This window comes from Cygnus atratus, chromosome 1 (genome assembly GCF_013377495.2).
Source record: "Cygnus atratus isolate AKBS03 ecotype Queensland, Australia chromosome 1, CAtr_DNAZoo_HiC_assembly, whole genome shotgun sequence".
NCBI lineage: Eukaryota > Metazoa > Chordata > Aves > Anseriformes > Anatidae > Cygnus > Cygnus atratus.
In genome coordinates this window covers 187781765-187802031 of record NC_066362.1, presented here as the reverse complement: position 1 = coordinate 187802031, position 20267 = coordinate 187781765, and the positions used below count along the sequence as shown (strand labels likewise).

Below are 20267 nucleotides of genomic sequence, written 5' to 3'. Positions count from 1 at the left end.
TGCAGTATAATTTGATATGGCTTCCACATCAGATTTTTGTAAATGCTGTTAGAGGTAATACATGATATGGATGCAGCTTCAAACTCTTGGTAAAATCCATATGATGATGCATAGTGCATTCATTTTGTTGCAGATGTTTTTACCTAGTTTCATAAATGCACGAAATAAACTTATGAAAGTACAGAATGGAAACTGTTGGCTGCACTGAAACTAGTCTGTAACAGTGAAGTTTAATGCAGCCTGACATTTTATTTTATATTCTACACTTTTTGTAAATGCGAAGACAATGCTGAATTTGCTTCTGAGAAATTAGAAATTTTAAGGTTGCTATTTGGTGTGTGTTTGCCATCAGTAGAAACAGTCCCAAGATGTAATTTTCCAGTAATAAGTCCTGCTTCATTCAAGCCTCTGTGTTTTGACCTCTCTGTGTCTTTTTCTAAGCACAAGTGTGAATCAGAGTTTCTTGAGGTAATGAGACATCATCAGCATCATGCACCAGCCTAGGCTGTGGTGCTGCACTGGGCACATCCAGAAAACCTTCATCCTCACAGAAAGCAGACTTTGTGAGGATGGCATTAGTTATGTCAGCTTAGTGCTGCCTACTCCTTACCTCTTAATTCTTACTCACCAGTCCGAATTTTATCAACCTTGGCATGGCGTGGCTGCCTTCCCTTTGCCAGTCTCTGTCCTGGCCAGTTTGGTGGTCAAGCACCTCCGAAGGCAGGAACAGTCCAGTGCTGTAGGTGGAGGACTGGGGAGAGTCCACGAGCAGACTGGAGAGACGTCCACCTTAGTGGATGTGAGAGGCTTCACTATGGGAGTGAGAGACTGTAGGGAAGAGGACTGGGAAGTGTTTCCTCTCTAGAATATTCTTTTTTAAAAGATACATTAAAGCTTGACAAATGTTTCTGGGGAAACAATTTCCCCTGCAGCGCTTTGCTTATTTTACACAAACATGGAGACTGTATGTTGGCATATATGTTGTTATTTCTGTAACCTGAAGTTCTTTCCTCAGACTTCACCCTTGTTTTCTTAAAATCATATCAGTGTTTTTGTCAGAGATTTTAATCTTTGACTTAAATGTATTTTCAGCAACTCTTCTGTTAATGCTGCGTTTCTTTTATTAAATATGTTTTAATATGTTTCTTTAAACTGCTTTTTTGTTGTAATTGCATTTCCTTCTGCTTGCAGCATGTAAAACTGCATGGATGGTCATGGCCTTTAGTACATAATTTCTTTTGGCATTGATAAAAACTGACTGTATGCAAACACTGAGTAATGGGGTTATGCTCTCTGCATCATTTGCTTTTGTCCTTGTTCATGACCTTTTCTTGTTCATTCAAGGTTCAGCGTAGCTTTACTTTATATAAGTTAAAAATTGCATTTGTAAATACTGGAAAAAAATGGGAAAAAATCAGAAAAATTAGGCTTTCTTATTTTACAGATTGGGACACAATGGTTACAACTGAAAGTATTTTAGTTTTTAAAATAATAATGATAAAAAACAAGGGCTAGGGGGAAGGCTATCCACAGAGAAAAAACTATATATATATATATATATTTAAATGAATGTTATTTTTAAAAAAGGGTGGTGGCGGGGAATAAGGTGCTTGGGAATGGAGCAATTTTCTTCCTACTCTTTTTCTGCAAAGTTTTATAGATAGCATTTTGCTTATTGCAATATCACTGCTTTTCAACTTGGACTTTTTAGGGACCTTTTACTATTTATTAAACCCAGGGGCTGATCAGAGAGCAAATTTTTTGGTGGGAGCAGCCTGACCATGAAGGGCAAGGTGTTGGTTAGCTCTTCTTCGTTTGTGTTTTGTGGACAGTTACCCAAATAGTTTACCTAGTTTTCTCCTTTTTTTCTTATTTTTAATCAAATTCACGTTTTACAGCAGCGGTGACTGCACTTAAAAGACAAAAAACACAAAAAACATAAACAAGAATAAAACACAAAACCAAGCAGGGGAAAAACAAACAACCCACAAAACCTGTATGTTTAATATTGTGTTGTTAACCTTGTGTTGTTACTGAGTTAGGGACCTCTATCTGTAGCTAACAGGGAAAGTCCAAGAAGTGTTGCCACTAGTACAACAGAAACTTGAAATTTGCAATGCAGGGACCTTATCTCTGATAACTTAAGAACTAAATCTTACCTCACCAAGATGGTTTTGGAAAGATTCATTTGATTTGTATTTCTGTTCTCCTTTTCTAAAGATATTTGGGCCATAGGGTGTATATTTGCAGAGCTGCTAACATCAGAGCCAATATTCCATTGTCGACAAGAGGATATCAAAACTAGTAATCCTTATCACCATGACCAGCTGGACAGAATATTCAATGTAATGGGATTTCCTGCAGGTACATGTTGTATTTTTTTTATCACTGCTGTTCAAAGAAAGATATCTGTATTGCTTTCTTTGCATATGAAGGTGGCAGCTGACCGAAGCAACAAAGCTGTTCAAACACAATCTTTGTCACAAGTCATCTAGAATCTAATGCTCTTATTAGATTTTTTCCTATTATTAATGATAAGGTTATCTTTGCTTATAAATGTATCAATATTTTATAATTTTTAAAGATCATGTTTAATGGTGGGTGATTAAAAATCATACGGAATATTTCTGCATTTCTTCATTATTGCTTTTTTTTTTTTTACAAATATTTGTAAAGTGACTGATTGTATGAAACCAAGAAAAATGTATACGTTTGGTGAATATTATGCAGAAGTTTAACTCATGCTAAATTAAACATGATATATGAAAAATAGGGGATGGGGTTTTTTATTTTTTGTTTCCTCCTGGTAGAAAGGTTAATATACGGAGAAAAAATCTTTCCTCCAAACCAGAACAAAGAACTGGTCTCATGAACCAAAATAAACTACAATGTGGTTATCTCCTGTGGCATTTTCCCCTCAGTGTTGGTCATATCTTTTTTTCTACAGGCTATCTTGCATCTTTTCGTTTAATTATTTGTTTTCCAGTGTTTACATGATTGCAGAAGTCAGAATAACAGAGGGCTTATTTTTTCCTTGTAGTCATCTTTCTCCTCACTGCTTGTGTTCCCTGTTCTCTATTCAGTATTAATAATTTTTTCCTTTACTGTTCTGGTGGACTTTTTCCTTCTCATCACACAAAGTTTGTGGTCTTTATTTCTTTGTGATTCTATAATTTTGTTCATAAATTTGCTCTTACATTTCCATTTGACTTTCTTTTTCCCTGTTATGGAGTTCATTGCTTCCATACTGCTGTATGAAATTACTGAAGTGTTGCATTTGCATATTAAATATTTTTATTTTCATGAAAATCCCCCTTAATCTAGCTTCTTTAAGCAGTACTTTCTTTTTCGACTTTTAGCCTGGGATTTTATCACTTTCTTACGCTTTCCTTTCTTCATTTGGATTTTATATTGTCGTTGTGTAGCTTACGTAAATAGATAATACTCTCATTGTTTTCTGATAGGTTTAAATACGGCTGTCTTACGGTCTGCACTTGATTTGGAAAGTCTGTTTCTTACCAAGAAATAATAATTTTCAATTAACTTCAGCATTCTTTTGCTCTTTATTGACACTTGCCATATTTGAAAGTTTCGACTATTTATAAGGGATAGGGAAAGAAATAGAACAACTGGGAAGGAAGTGAACATACATGGATTTATTTATTCGTTTTAATATTTTTGAGCTCCCAGTGTTTCCAATTGTAATATGTCTTAGTAAAGGTTTGTCTTGAATCAAACTACTTGTCCACAGAATCTTGTCCACAGAGTGTAATACATTTGAGGCCAGAATGTGCTGGTAGTGAGTTTCATGTTTTATTTTTAAATACACTACACTTCAGGCTTTGACTACACAGGGAAGTTAGGATGAAATATTCTTTAATTTGAGCGTGCTAATATTCCTTTGTCTTAACCGTTTATTGGCAAACAGTATTTCTTTTAGGTTGAGATTGGCACAGATTTATACAGTAACTCTGTGCATTTTCCTGTAAGAAAACACAGTGCTATCAGAAGGAAAAATACCTTAAAATGAGAGTGTTTACTAGAGAGCTCTTTTGTTCCTGAATAAGTTAGGTAACAATTCTGAAGGCTGCAAGCCTACTGGCTGACATATTTTCCTTCTGTGTCGTCCTTCGGGTATTTGGGATCTTCACTGTAGTTGGCAGTTGCTTTTTAGAGTTCGTGAGTTAATCACACAACTGGAATCTCTTAGGTGTTGGGAAGACTGATTGTGAAGAGGTGATAAAGTAATATGAGACAAGGAATACAAAGAAATAAGTTGCTGCAAGGTTTGAGAAGATGAATGAAAAAAATAAGGGTCGTAATGATACTTTCAAAGCCTGTGTTGTACTTTGGAAAAAGAAAAAATATTAATAAATACTGATTTTTGCAGATAAAGATTGGGAAGACATAAAAAAGATGCCCGAACATTCAACTTTAATGAAAGATTTCCGAAGAAACACGTAAGTCTGTGTTGAGATGAGCTTTCTTAAGGAAGTCTATTATACTTCCCTCCTACTCTACATTTATTGTTGCTGAGGTTGTTTTCTGCATAGATACTAGGCAAGTACTATGAAATGTTTAAGACTTTAATTGTGAAGAAAGAGAAAGTAAGTTGCTTTGTAACAGTGAACTTGGACTATTGAGTTGGTGTGAATCATATAAAAGTAGCCAGACATGGACTCCAAAGGGGAGGGTGGCAGGTGTGAAATCAGTGATGCCAATAAGACCCCAGACAGCTCTTAAGATTGCTAAGCACAGTTTTTCACAGCTGTTTCCAAATCTGTGGTACTGGAAATGATTCGTCTTCAAGAGCTACATAAAAGCAATGTAATAACCTTATAGTGCTTCCAACAAACTGACTAAAATTGTGTCTTAGTGTCTAGGGTAGCTTATGAAAGAAAGAATATGGTACAGTTTTGCTGCCACATTGCCAGAGTCTAATACCTGCATTTAAGAGCCTACCACTGTTGTCTTTTTGCTTCCCTGCTGATCAAGCTGAGGGATTTGAGACTTCAGTGTTATGTGTCTTGCATCTGCAATATTTTTGTAAGAAATCATTTAGAAACCTTATTCCTGAGCTTCTACTCAAAAAAAAAAAAAAAGGCAAGCTTATGGATGTTCGTATGACGATTTGTGCGTTGTAGGATAGTGTTAAGATTTATCTCCATGTGTGCTGCCATTAGAAATGCATTGAATGAAACTGTCCAGACTGATACAGTAGTGAAATGGCTAAAAGGCAATTTAAATCCAAATGATAGTTTGCTGTCTGTATGTGGGTTAAAAGTATGCTTTCTCTGTGGATGTGATATGTATTATACAACCATGTAAGGGGAAACGGATGCATTTCTGTAGTATCTGAATGATTTTTAATCAGTCATCTGGTCTTGGTAGTTGCATTTTTTCCACTGCTTAGTGGATTAGCAAAGATGACTATCCTGTTCTTATGTTTCATGAGTACAAAGAAAGCTTTGCAGTATCAGTGCTTTGCATATTAGAAATTTCACATTTTTTTTCCTTCTCTAGGTATACCAACTGCAGCCTTATCAAATATATGGAAAAACATAAAGTTAAACCAGATAGTAAGGCGTTCCACTTGGTAAGTTCCTGCATTCATTAAAAAAAAAAGAAAGAAAACATCTAAATCCTCATTCTGAGTCATTCATTGGATTAGTTTCTGTATCACGCATATTAGAAGTTTTCAGTCTTTAAATCATATTGTTTGTAGTTATATTTGCAGTATTGCTGCAACTTATAGCTATTTTACTCATTTGCATGCTTTTAATAGCTTGTTTTTGATTTTAGTGTTCTTCAACTCATTAATTTTTACGTATTAATTATTAAGCTTATCTCTTGTGCACTTTTGAAAACATGATAAAATGAACAACAGCCCACCAGCCAGACAAAAAAGCACCAACAACATTGTTCTTGAGACTTGAACGTTTTGTTTAGAAAATTCCTATATGTCTTCCTGGTACATTAGTTTTTCTTACAAAAACTTCATAGTATTCTTACAATAGTTATCCCCAAAACATAAAACTTCTTTTTATTAAGACTCTAGTTAAAATCAGCCATGGAAGTGCCTGTGTAATGGTGTTTTAGGAATTATTATATTGGGCCTTTTCTTCTACGTTTTAAAGACATTCAAGTTCTTGAAACAAACTGTATATGTGGAGAAGAAAGAATTTAAATCTATCTAGTTTCTGTGAATGAACATCTTGCCTATCTTGATGTTTCCAACTCAGAATAAATGTTTCAAATATAGAATGGTAAAGTAACTGTACTATTTCTGGACTAAAGTGAGGGAAGAACAACAGAAGCTTTTTGATCTCAGGGGTGAGACTACTTAGTTTAAAAAGCTCAATTTTTTAAACTAACCTTGAAGTAGTTACACCACTCTCCAGTCTGTGGTGGAGGTTTTACCACCAAGCTCAGGAAAATTCACTGAGTAGTTCAGGTTTTGCTGTAGAACTTGGTAGTCCATAAAAAATACTTTCTCTGAATGAACTAACTTCTCTTAAGAACTGTGAGTACTATGGCCAAGTTAACCTGAAATTTCTCTCCCAGTCTTGCTAGTTTAGACATGACTTTCAATAGAACTACAAAATTGGGCACAAAATAATCATGTGAGAATAGCTTAAAACACTTCTTACAATGTTTTCTCTTCTCCCTGCAGTATCACGACAGGATGATAATGGTTTGAATGTTTGAATATATTTTTATTCAGTATGTTTGCGTTTATACCAAGAAGCACTGGTGACAGTAAAATACAAAATCAAGGAATGCTGTTGTTTTCCACAGAGGTGTTAGGGTAAAATCCCATGGCAGCCTCCCTCTGCTCTTTTCAGTTTGGAGCAGGAGGCTGGAATGTTCTTAGTGGCAGGCTGGGCTGTGGCCTCCATACAGCTGGATATTATGGGGTCTCGTAGAATATCCTGAGTTGTAAGGGACTCACAAAGATCATCAAGTCCAACTCCTGGCTCCACACAGGACCACCCCAAAATCAGACCCTATATGTGAGAGCGTTCTCCAAGCACTTCTTGAACTCTGGAAATGTCAGTGCCGTGACCAACCACTGCCCTGGGGAGCCTGTCCCAGTGCCCGACCGCCCTCTGGGTGCAGAACCTTTCCCTAACACCCAGCCTGACCCTCCCCTGTCCCAGCTCCATGCCGTTCCCTCGGGTCCTGTCGCTGTCCCCAGAGTGCAGAGCTCAGCGCCTGCCCCTCCGCTCCCCTCATGAGGGAGCTGCAGGCCGCCATGAGGCCTCCCCTCAGCCTGCTCTGCTCTGGGCTGACCAAACCAAGTGACCGCAGCAGCTCCTCGTACGTCTTCCCCTCGAGACCCTTCACAATCTTTGTAGCCCTCCTTTTGGGTGCTCTGTAATAATTTTATGTCCTTCTTATATTGTGGCACCCAAAACTGCACACAGTGCTTGAGATGAGGCCACACAGCACAGAGCAGAGCGGGACAGTCCCTTCCCTTGACCAGCTGGCAAGTGCTTGACACAGCTGGTGCTGTGCCTGGTGCACCTCAGGTTGGCCCATCAGGTTGCCAGGGCACACTGCTGGCTCGTATTCAACTTGCCATTGACCAGAACCCTCAGATCCCTTTCTTTAAGGCTGCTCTCCAGCCTCTCATCCCCCCATTCTGTATAAATATCCAGGTTTGCCCCTTCCCAGGTGCAGAATCTGGCACTTTTTCTTGTTAAACTTCATACCGTTGGTGATTGTGCAGCTCTTTAATTTGTCAAGATCTCTCTGCAAAGCCTCTCTACCCTCGATGGAGTCAGCTGCTCCTCCCAATTCAGTGTCATCCGCAAACTAACTTAGTATACCTTGAAGTCCTGTGTCCAAGTCATTTATGAAAACATTGAAGAGAACTGGCCCTAAAATGGAGCCCTTCAAGACCCCTCGTGTTTCATGGTGTCTAATACTCTCTGTCAGCTTTGTTACTAAATTGAGCTGTTGATACAGGTTGGATAGCTTTTAGACTGAAACTTACTACTCAGTCTTAAAACACCCACTCACTTTGATTGATGCACTCATCTATGAACAAAAAAACCCCCACACTTTCCTCTCTCTCTCTCCCACCTGCCCCTCAAACGCAGGCACTGGGAACATGGAAGTATAGTGGCGTGTTGCAACACCACCCCTCTATGTTTGGTTGTACCATAGTACTAAATGAGGACCATAAAGTGAGTTTGAGCATGGGACCATGACTGAACATGCTGCTTAACTGTTAGGTCAACCACTCTCCCCTCGGCAAAACTGATGCCGAGAGGTGCCTTCATGCAATTTGGATGGTGCCAGTGTCACTCAAACTAAAAAATGGAGTATAATAGCATAGACATCTGCATGTTCTTTTGTACTTCCCGTAGATACGGATTGTAAGCAAAGTACTGTGAAGTTTATAGTTAATTAATAGGATTCTCTAAGTTTTCTGCTATCTGCTGTCTGTTGGAATAATACCCTGGAAATCAGATCCCATTAAAAAAGCCTGGTCTTTCTGAGGTAACATCTCACAGCTGTTCAGTGGCTGTCAAAACTGGAAGGTATCTTAGGTTTACGCTCTCATCGAGGCTAAGCTGAACTGCAGGCGAATGAATTACATCCCTCCATCAGAGCCTGAAGTAATTCAGTGAATTTCTTGGCACCGGTTCCTGTAGACATACTCTAAGGTCTTACTGTTTCACAAGCTGTCTCGCAACCATGTTTCTCTCTGGATCAGGACAGATAAAATCGTATTTTTCTTGCATCCACATACAATTGTAAAATACTCCAGACTGATAATTCCAGGACTGGTAAACGCATGGATTGTTGTGGTTACCAAGAATTGAGTGTTTTTATTTCGTAACAAAAACTAGAGTTTTTCTTTCGTTACTGACTTAAATGCACATGATCCCTCATCACATGCAGAAGTGGTGTTACATGAGACAACTTTGTCTCCTTCCTGCTTTCAGCTTTTTTCCACTCTTTATCTTTTCCTAGTTTATTTTTTCCTACTTAAATGTTTGTGCCCTAGAAAATAGGCACCCAGCTGTTGTTCCTGGTTAATTTTGTGATACTTTGTCATAGATTTGATTACAGTGGTCCATATAAACTGCAGTGATTGTCCTATTGCTCATAGTATGTCGTCACACAATTGTGTAAAGCATACTGCGTTTTTATTATGTTGTTCAGTCAGGTGGTCTTTTAGTTGACCAGTTCTTATTATAAAATATTTGTAACACTGAGTGAAAGATTCACTTCTTTGCTGGCACCTGAACAAGGGGACAAAATAGTTTCGATCTCTCCCATGTGATAACAACGGTTGCACAATCTTTAGCCTTTCTTTGTGGTTTCTGCTTTCTGTTGCTGATTATGACCAAGTTTGTTCACGTCTTGTCAGTATGTGATGAAGGGCTTCATAACCCAATTGCTAGATACAGTGCCAGAATTTTGCAATGTTTTTTATGCTTGTGATGTTTTTTCAGCGTGTTGGCAATTCTTTTTTTTTTTCTTTTCTTTCCCTTTTCTCTGGCTCATGGGATTGCTTTTGAGCTGTTTGAGAGAACAATTCTGGTTCCCTCAAACTGACATTCTGCAAAGACTGCATGCACACTCAAAGTTGAAAATACCTATTGTGACTCCCTGTCAATTATGTGAAAAACAAAGCTGGATTGACGGTACTCATATGTATTTATTATATTCTTAACCATATCATTACAACTGAAGGCTGACGAGAGGAAGTGTAGTTTCTAACTCTAGCTGTCTGTATCGTGGTTTTGTATGCTCACTTAAAGCTAGTGAGAGGAAATGACCAGCACTGACATACATTGTGACACCAGATCTTTACAAAAATGTGATTTTTTTCCCATGAAATTATGAAGAGCAAATGTGAAATAAATTGTTTGCATACGTAATTTCTGTACATCTGGTTAGATCTGTGCAACAAAATGTTGTAGGTTTAAAGTGTAGCATTTCTTTTAAAGATCATTGTTTTTGACAATACATCATGCTGTAGTTTTGCCTTGGATGCTGCGTTTCATGGTAAAACAAAGAATTTGTATTTTTATTTTCCAGTTATTATCTGAAGATCAGCTCATTGTGCCCATATACCCTTCATGTCCAGCACAACTGTATTCCACAAAATGACTGGGCGGATGGGGAGAAATATATGCATGTATACCATCCTTTTGAGTAATAGACAATTTTAGAATGTATTACTGCTATTTCAGTGCTGGAGTTAAAAATCTCTCTGGTGTGCAATTCCTAAACCAGAGAAAAACCTTAACACACACACAGAGCATGACTTTTCTAATATGTTTTTTATTTAAATTATTGAGAATCACTGTTGCAGTGTCACAGTGACAGAAGTGTTAAGTCCAGTCAGCTTCTGAAAATGTTCATGTAGTTGCAAAATGAGAGTAAATCAGCAAACCAGTACAATGGTTGTTCTTAAAGCTATCTTTCAGTCTCTAATGTTGTGCTGAATTTAGACTTCATGTCTGTTGCTGGTATTTTAAGTTAGTGAGTGAGTTTCTGGCTATGTATCCTAAGCATTTCTAAAAGGCTGTGTATCTGAGTAGCTGTTTGTAACTCTTTCCATGTAAATTTTTCAGTTTGCTTTGGTTAGGTCAGATTTTTTACTAACTTTTCATTCATGCATATTACCTCAGGATTTTTGTGCTGCTCTCTGTCACTGAAACGTACGTCATTTAAAAAAGTTAGGCTTAAGGCAAATACCACATGTGCTTCTTAGCCCTCTATTACCACTTCCCAATGAGAGTGAGAAGTGCTAACTCAAAGGGTAAGGTTTTGCTGGATTTTTAGTTTAACTCAGTTCAAGTGTTTTCTATAATATTATACCTTGCTTTGTCTTCTGCATATTCATAGTTTGTGGTTGTCTTCATTGTCTTAAACCAACATTTTGAAAATATTTTTTCACGTAGTTGATAAAAACTGATTCATCAGTTTTTACAAAGATAAAGGCTAAGTTTCACCCTCTTAAACTGATAGTGAAACTGTACCAGAGCTTAGGCCTGATGTGCTCATGGAGGAGGCAGCTTATTAAACTTCTCTAGAGTTTGTTTTGCATCATGTCATAGAAAAAAAATCAACTAAAATTGAAGATTTTGCATGACTGTTCTTTAGAGTAGAATGTAGCAAACTGATGTGTCTGCGAGCCAATGTTTGTCAGAATAGATAAATACATGCAGGAGTGGATGATAAGCTATCTGGCCAAGTAGGTTTTTTGAATGTGCTGATTGCCACTTTCTTTTACAGCATAGAGATTTCTGAAGAGTGACTTTATATGGCATTTTAAAAATACTATGGATGACAATGGAGATGTCCTAATATGGCAATACTAAGTAATGAGCAATATTCAGTATGGCATGAGTTTTGTTTTTCAGTTGCTAAGTAGTATTTTAATTTAAATGGTTATATGATGTAGCTTCCCGTTAAGTGTGGTGTAGTTGAAGAAACCAGGTAGAGTATGCGCGAAGTGAACAGACCTTTAAAACTGATGGTATGTCATGGATATTTGAATGATTTAGAACATTTGTGATTGGAACTAACCAAGCACATTAGGCTTTAAAAGTAAAAATAGGTTGTTCTTCAGTGGGAAATGGAGTTATTATTTTAACAAGAGAGAAGAATGTGGTTACTGCCGTCAATAGTTAGGCTTTTGACTTCAGACACATCTGTGTCAGTTTGTCTTTCACGAATAATGCCATGAAGATTCTGTAAACAGTTTTGATGATGCAGAGCTTTTCATCTTTAATTTTGTTTAGCTTCAGAAATTGCTTACTATGGATCCAATAAAGAGAATTACCTCAGAACAGGCTATGCAGGATCCCTATTTCTTAGAAGATCCGCTTCCCACATCCGAGTAAGTGGTCAGTTTATTAACCTATCAGTACATCCAGAGATGCTTTAGAAATGCATGCTTTCTGTCTGCTCTCTGCTATGAATGTTTGTGAATATTGAGCTGAATACTTACTGTCTAACAACCAAAGAGAGCTATAACCACTAGAACGTTGTTTAAGGTTTTTAAAATTAAGTAGAATTCTTATTAGTCTCTTGCTTTATAGAACTTTGATCCTATTAGTCACAGCACTAATCTTGTTATTCACTGACAGGTTGATTAGGCATGCTACAGATCTTTGTAGACAACTGCTAAGTGCCCTCAGGTCCACTTCTCTGCTCCAGAATGCCAAATGACACTCTCTAATTAGTTTACATTTTTCTGTCTTAGCCTTTGTTGTAAATTCAGCAGTGGTGGGGAGTCAGCTCTGTGTCTCTGTGCTGTCATCCTTAACAACTTAAACACATTTCCTCTAGACGCTCTTTTTTTGTTTAATCAGGGAGATTACAAAAGGAAGAAAATTTAGGGACAATGAATGACTTCATTTTTAATGAACAACACACACACCCCCAAGGCTAACCAGGGAGCATTATTGTGCTCCTTTTTAGCGAAGTGATACTGTGTATCATTCTCTACCATTATTTAGGGAAGAATTTACAAAACATGGTATGTATATTTATAAGCAGTTAATTAAAAATGACATTATTCCACTAAAATCTACTGAATTATTTATAACAGCTCCTGACCTGTCTCTGTAGTTTAGTGTTGTAATGCGAATGATCTGCTTTTGCAGAAACTGGTTTTAGGTCAGTGTTTGACTTTTTTCCTCATATTTAGGTTGCCATTTAATGTGGATGCACAATGAATAATGCTAACAGGTGTACAGAGACTTTATCATAAGTATATTTCACAGATTAAAGGCAGAGAAATTTTAGCTTGCTCTAGCAGTAGCAAATTCACGTTCTGTTAGATATGAATTGACAGATGAAATTTCTAGATATTTTTAAGCATTGTTACAGGTGATTTTGTTAATAGTCAGTGGAGTTCACAGGACTATTTTTAGTTAGTTCTGAGGCAGTGCATTACGCTATAGCTCAAGACAGCACTTTGTGCCCTTGCAGATACCTCATGCTACCTCTGTGGTGTGCTTTTCCAGTCACCAGTTACCAGAAACAGTGAAAACTCTTCAGAATTTAGATGAGTTTATCAAAGGTGATGTAAAATTTTAAATGTACTTGAGCAGGTTTACTAAGTTTAGTATTACGATGGGAGTAAGACAGGGAAAACTTTTCCGTTAGTTACAGATATTAGTCTCTGACTCAGGCAACTTGAAACTAGCATGGGTGGAGTATGAATCTTAATAGGTCTAACCTCTCTGTTCTAATACAGTGATAAATAGACTTTTTTGGGGGGCAGTGTTTTTGCAGGTTGTCAAATCCCTTACCCAAAACGAGAATTTTTAACAGAAGAAGAACCAGATGATAAAGGAGATAAAGTAAGTACTGGAAGAACGGTATCATCGTGCTTCACTGGCTTTCACACTATTTCCTGTTTTCATGTCTTTTCATGTACTGCTTTTGAGTTGAAATTTTTCTTTGTGTTTAAACAATTGAGAAGAACCAGCAGCAGCAGCAGGGCAATAACCATACTAATGGAACTGGTCATCCAGGAAACCAAGACAACAGTCACACACAGGGACCCCCACTGAAAAAAGTGAGAGTTGTTCCTCCTACCACTACCTCAGGTGGACTTATTATGACCTCAGACTATCAGGTATTTGTTCTTTTTTCTTATATCCTGTGCTTGATTCTCATGTTTGCAACAGAATTCTTTAAGCTAAAGAAATAATCCTGTAAATGATATTTTTTGCAACCTCCAGATTACTACAACTGCATTTAGTTGGTGGCTTGCCTGTCAATTGATACGCCATTGCTTTTTAAGTTAGCAGTCAGTTTAAAGGAAATTAGGATCAGAGATTATTACAGCTACTGAGAATTGCCTTCATATTAGACAGTGCTGATTATGGTCCAGGAACCTGTTGTGCTGCTTTCTTTGACCTAAAAATACCGTTTCTGATTTGAACAGCCCGGCAGTGGTAGGCAGCAAAGGATATTACAATAAACAAGCTGTGAAGCAAGAGTCTGAACAAGAGTCTTAGGTGGGCAAATGGATGGGAAAAGAGAGTTTTAGATGACATAGCTGATGTAACTGAAGATCAAGCAAGGTTCCAGGTTGAGTAAGCCAAGTGTTACAAATTTGAGGAGACGGGGAGGTGGTGGTAATCAGTGAGTGAAGAAGAGGAGGAGTATACAGGAAAAAAAGGAAAGGGAAAGGGAAAGGGAAAGGGAAAGGGAAAGGGAAGGGAAGGGAAGGGAAGGGAAGGGAAGGGAAGGGAAGGGAAGGGAAGGGAAGGGAAGGGAAGGGAAGGGAAGGGAAGGGAAGGGAAGGGAAGGGAAGGGAAAAGGAAAGGAAAGGAAAGGAAAGGAAAGGAAAGGAAAGGAAAGGAAAGGAAAGGAAAGGAAAGGAAAGGAAAGGAAAGGAAAGGGGAAAAGAAAAGAAAAGAAAAAAGAAAAGAAAAGAAAAGAAAAGAAAAGAAAAGAAAAGAAAAGAAAAGAAAAGAAAAGAAAAGAAAAGAAAAGAAAAGAAAAGAAAACTTTGTCATAGCCTTCCTGCATTTGAGCTTGTGGTCAAACATTAGCAAATCAGAAGAGTCCAGAGTAGAATAATATCTGAGTCATCCCAGGGAATGATACCTGAATTTATGGGATTGGATGTGATTGTTCTTGGAGACTAAAAAAAGGGAAAAAAGAGAGAAGGACAGAGCCTTTAGTCTGGGGAATTACAAAAGAGGAGCGAGGAAGACGTTTTTGAATAATGTACATAGGAGCAGTCAGAGAGATGGCAGATCTTGGAAGCCTGGGGAATAAAAGACTGCAAGAGGAGGCATATTTGTGGAAGTGTTAGCAGGCAGGGATTATTCAGTACTGATTCACGTAGCATGCATGGTGTAGAAGGCCAATTGAAAGAGAGTCTTGGATGGAATTGAAAGATGGGAAAGTAGAAAATTACTGGCAGTGTTTTCGGTTAAAGATTAAAAAAGCTGGTTAATTTTTTTTTAGGAGAGGAAGAATAACAGTTTGGAACCCACTTAGCTGTGCTTACACACCACAGCTAAACTTAGGGAGAGTTAAAGAACACTTAATAAAATTGTTGTAGTCAACTCTCTTTTCACAGTTTGATAGGCTGTTCTCCGTAAATACCAATGGGTATTGGAATCTCATAGTTCAGACTTTGTTCTTGAGAGAGTACCAGATATTCTCAAAGGCTGCCTGGGGCCATTACCGTAGCTTAAAGAAATGTATCTACTTCCAGCATTGTGCAAAACTTACAAGTACCTAGAAATGCGAAATAGGGTCATTCTCAGGAGCTTTATTGTGAGACCCTTTCTATAGTCCCTTCGTGTCTTCCTTTGCACATTTTACCCCGAGACACCAATAGCTTATCAGTTTTCAAGTTCCCCGTGAATGATGTAGATGTTGAGAACTGTTTGAAACTGGGATCAGCCTGTTGTGCAGCAGTGTTGGGTGCTTCTAAATGTAAACATAGAATGTCTTTTAGTTGGATTTACGCATCACAGAACACTCCCTTACAGGAGATTCATCTTTCAATTCGTCAAGCTGCAAAGTCCATCACTGGTCTGTCTGTCTCTGCTACTTCTCAGCACTTATTTTTAAGTCAGCATATGCAGCGGTAACCCTCTTAATCTTCCTGTCTTGTTGAGTCAAGCATCTGGGGAGTTTGATGCAGAGGTTGCATGCATTGTGTCAGGGAGCCCCATTTTCTTGCCCTGTTTACACATTCTTCACCTCATTTGGCTGCCGTAGCTTGGCAGTTTGAACAAACTTAGGCTTCCACTTTTGTGAGCAAGAGCTGAGGTTTGCTGGTTGAGAAGTCAGAAGACTTGAATTGCCTTGGCAGGAATTAAGGTTGTTTTGTTTTGAGTTCATGCTCATCCAAACTTCTGTAGTCTCTGATAGCCAACCCAGATGGGGTCAGCCATCGAACAAACATAATTTCAGAATACTTTTGCCTTGAGGTAGTGATAACTGCTATTTCTTATCTCAGGAACTCTTACTAGTAACTTGACTGCTTCTGACTAATTGTTTTTCCTGTTTCTTTAGGAGGTAGAAATAGCATTTATCTGTTTATAGCATGGCTGTTTAAAAAATAAATAAACAAATCTGTGTTCCTCCTCCTCCCACCCCTCCTTTTGCATGAAGGAAATCTTACATGAGGGAGATGGGTGGGTTTTGCTTTGATCAAGGCATCTGAAAAATACAGCAAGCAAACTGAACTCGCTGTCATTGGAACAAAAGCAGTTAAAAGCTGCCTATTGGTGGTTTCAGGTCTCCCTGAAAAAAATCCTCAAATTTTCTGCTTTTGATCCTGCAATTTGAGGAGACAGCAAACAAACATTACAATACAGCCCTCTGTTTTAATCAAACACCTGTTCCTTTGTTCTTCATTTAATTTGCTCAAATTCCCCATGCTTGTGAAGAAGGATTGCCATCTCCTGGGCAAGACACACTAAGACAGTTTCTCCATCCACTCAGAAGTCCCCTGCAGGGCAAATTGACCTTGTACTTTCTTCTGCTATACATAAAAATAGTAGGCATATAGCAGACAGGCTTCATTGCCTTCTCCTTTAACTTCGCAACGTGTCACTTCTAAGGCTGATGTGACTAAATGAACTGGAGCAATCCTCTACTCTGAGGTTTTGCTCGTGATAGCCCTCTGGCCACTGAATGGTATATAAAGAGTAGTGGATATTCATGTCTCGTCTTAAACAAAAGCCATTTGTTGCACTAAGTTTCACGAAAGTATGTGACTTCTTTAATTAGTCCCCATCTTATAAAATCTGTTGTAGAGTAGAGATGCAGAAATTGTTTACACCTCACACGAATGATCAGTTTTTAAGTGGTTATAGTTGTGATATTTCCAATTTCCTATGTACCAGTGTCACACTTGAGCAAAAAGACAATTGAGGAGTGACAGTCCATCTTGAAAGAACCAAGGCAGATGTCACAGAAGTTTAGTCACTGTGTTAATGGTGAAGCACAGCAGTGCTGATTTGTTCCTGCTGGCAATAAGTGTTGGTCTAGCCATTTCTTCCTCTACACTCTGCACCCTGAGAGAATTAGCTCAGTCCTGTGAGCATATGTTCTCAAGTAGAGTTTGGCTTTTGATTTTAGTTTCTGTTCTAAATGCTGAATGGCAGGAAAAAAATAAACAACAACAACAGCAAAACAAAAACAAAGAGCTGTTATTTTATGTTCCAGCTTATGAAATTGTTAAAGTTATTTTAATATTTTACTTTTTCAGAACGTTGTTCAACCTTAGTTTAGTATAGACATGTCTTGGTAGCTACACTCTAGTCCTGGAATATTCACTGCGGAGACGTTTCCAAGTCAGAGCTGCTTTTGCTAACAATCCTCATTCATCTTGTGATATCAAGACTTCAGAAGTTGCACAGCAGTTTCAAAAAGCTGCAGTTTTTGTGTGTGTAAACATTAATATTAATGTGAAACAGCACAGTAATTGAATGAAGTTGCGTAATATGTTAAATGCGTCTAAGTGATCATATGCTGGCACTGAAAATCCCACATGCAGTCCTTTTCCTTTATATTTCATGTGTAAATAACTAACTTCTAGGTTAAAATTGAATTAGTTGCTGGCTTGCTTAGAGCTTCTTGCAATGACGAATGCCCCACTTGATAAATATTCATAGAAATACTGGTTGAAAGGGGCCTTTGGAGACCATCTAGTCCAATCCCTGACTTGAAGCAGAACTGTTGATAATGCTAAATCAGGTCAGCCATGGCTTTATTTGAGTGTTGAAAACTTCCACAGACACAGGCTATGCAGCCTGTCTGGACAAGGTTGTGTAGTACTGTGCTGGCCTCCTAGTGAATGTTTTTCCCCAGTGTCCAACCTGAAGCTCCCAAGCCCCAATCTTTGGCCGTTTTCCTGTGAAATACCTTGTTCCCCTGAGAAGAGGTTGGCTGTCATCTTTAATTATCCTTCAAGTAGTTGTAAGGCTGCTAGATAGCACCTCAGCCTAAACAATTACAGCTTTCTCAGCCTTTAATCTCACGTCAGACAAAAGGGGTGGTAAGCATATCCTTTGTATCCAAAAATCTGAATAATGCTGAGTGGCTCATCAGTAATAAGATCTATGGGTCTGAGCTTCAGCCCCAAAATATCTTCTTGGCTGGGGAAGGGAGCAAGTGGAGAAGACCACTGACGTGACAGGCAGTAGGTTTTTGTATCGTGCAGGTGTACCGTAGCTATCTGGAGGGTTGAGTGGAGGTTTGAACTATGATGGTTTTAGATTCCCAGGAGGTAATTAAGGGTGGATTACTAAATGCTGGTGACTGTTACTTCCTAATCTGGTGTTTCTGATGCCCACGTCTGCCCATGCTGTAATCAGGGTAAGTGAAAAGACTCCTGGGATTCTAGGTGCTTCGAGGCTGTGTGTATTTAGTACCTCTTGAAGAAATAAGCCCATAGGCCAAGCTGCCCTGCAGCATACCTGTTACGAAGGATTACCTTTCCTCTGCTTTTACCCCTTTGCAGCGTTCCAACCCCCATGCTGCCTACCCCAACCCCGGACCAAGCACATCACAGCCACAGAGCAGCATGGGATACTCAACTACCTCCCAGCAGCCTCCACAGTACTCGCACCAGACACATCGGTACTGAGCTGCGTCCGAACAATGTCAATGCACTGCTGCTAACGCTGCAGGACTGGCTGCGCGGCTGCCTGCCTGGAACCTGGCTGGGGCCACCAGAATGTACTGTACAACCACACCTTCAACGTGTCTGATCGCCACGTTCCCCCACCTTTCACAGAGCGGAGTAGTGGCTCCCAAATTGTACCTGTTTTGGGGTTAGACTTGAAAAGAAAGTGCTAGCACAGTTTGTGTTGTGGATATGCTACTTCCATAGTTTACTTGACATGGTTCAGACTGACCGATGCATTTTTTTTCAGTGACAGTCTGTAGCAGTTGAAACTGTGAAATGTGCTAGGGGCAAGCATTTTTGTTGTTGTATGTGGTGAATTCTCTTGATGTAACAACTTTCTCTGACCAATAGTACACAACATCTTCGGACTGGTACTTGAAGCATACAGTATGTGTTAACATGGCAAAAAAAAACAAAATATCCGTGACTCCAACTGAGACGATTTTGATATACATTTATTTTTAGTGACTTTTGTGGGTTGGTTCATTTTCACATAGATCAATGTTTTACGACCAACACAATTGCTACAATGAGATTTTTTTAAGAACATGAAAACGTTTGCATTTTTTCCAGAGATTTCAAATGTCCCAAAGATTAATTTCCAACATAAGTTTTTGCTTTTGTTTTTAAATCTATGACTTGACTGGTATTAAAGCTGCTATTTGATAGTGAAATAAGTATGTTGTCATTGATATAAACATGTTTGGTTCAGCAAACAAGCAAAAATGATTGTCATAGACAGTGTTTTATTTTTTTCCTGTCGGTGTTAATGATTTGTGAGCATGCTTTGGGATTAAAAAAGCATGAGTGATATTTCCTAAAAAGGTGCGGCATCCATTCAGATATTTCGTCATGATTTTTTGAGAACCAGCTTGGTGTAGTGAATTTTAACTTTCATTCAGTTAATTATTTTTTTTTAAACGTTCGCACGTTGTTTAGGGGTGCCATTCTTACAGCAGAGGATCAAGGTGTTAGGAGAGCCTTAGAATTTATGAAGAAAAACTTACATACAATGTACTGTATCAAACTATTTTACATGAATGACGCAAGTATTCTGAATAAAAAAAAAAATCAAACATTGTTAAAATAAGGTGTTATGTAATAAATTTATTTTTCATAAATCTGCATATGAGCTTTGCCTGTATTCCTTTTTATCGACAGTGCCTCGCTCCCCGTCATACATATATATTGGGTTGCGTTTTTTGAAACAATATTTAACAAGAATTTTTATTGCAAGTGGGCAGGCTTCCATTAACTCTACTAAGAAGCATTTTTTTAAATAGAAAAAAAATATGCTATTGTAAAACATCATTATGTTATGTTGTGTACATCTAGTTGATCAGATGGAAATACACCGGGCATGGGTTTATTGCTAGGTACGTTTTATAGATGAGCTCATTTTCATCTACAAAATCTAAAGACTTTAAAATCTGGAGACTTTCTTGCTTAAGTGTTTTTTCTAAGGTTTCTGTAACTCATTCTTATCTTGGTGTCTAATAACACCACACTGTGATTTTATTACATCAATATCTTCTGCAATATGTGCAGGATTTTGTTCTGCAAGTGTTTCATGTGAGGTGAATATAAAGTAGTAAGATCCATTAAAATGCACCGAGGT

General features: G+C 38.2%; 1 protein-coding gene across 4 annotated transcripts in view; it reads left to right on the top strand.

Moving 5' to 3' along the window:
- CDK8 (cyclin dependent kinase 8) overlaps positions 1-19775 on the top strand; it is an 80834-nt gene extending 61059 nt beyond the window's left edge. For 3 of the 4 annotated variants that reach the window (XM_035542680.2, XM_035542685.2, XM_035542684.2), the window contains 7 exons: positions 2221-2364; positions 4391-4460; positions 5524-5596; positions 11772-11869; positions 13262-13340; positions 13460-13618; positions 18482-19742. In XM_035542680.2, coding sequence (XP_035398573.1) covers positions 2221-2364; positions 4391-4460; positions 5524-5596; positions 11772-11869; positions 13262-13340; positions 13460-13618; positions 18482-18607 — 749 coding nt within the window. In that variant the 3' untranslated portion in view covers positions 18608-19742. Of the gene's footprint in view, positions 1-2220; positions 2365-4390; positions 4461-5523; positions 5597-11771; positions 11870-13261; positions 13341-13459; positions 13619-18481 lie in introns of all 4 variants that reach the window. The other variant, XM_035542681.1, reaches the window with a different exon arrangement.
- The last annotated feature ends 492 nt before the right edge of the window (positions 19776-20267 follow it).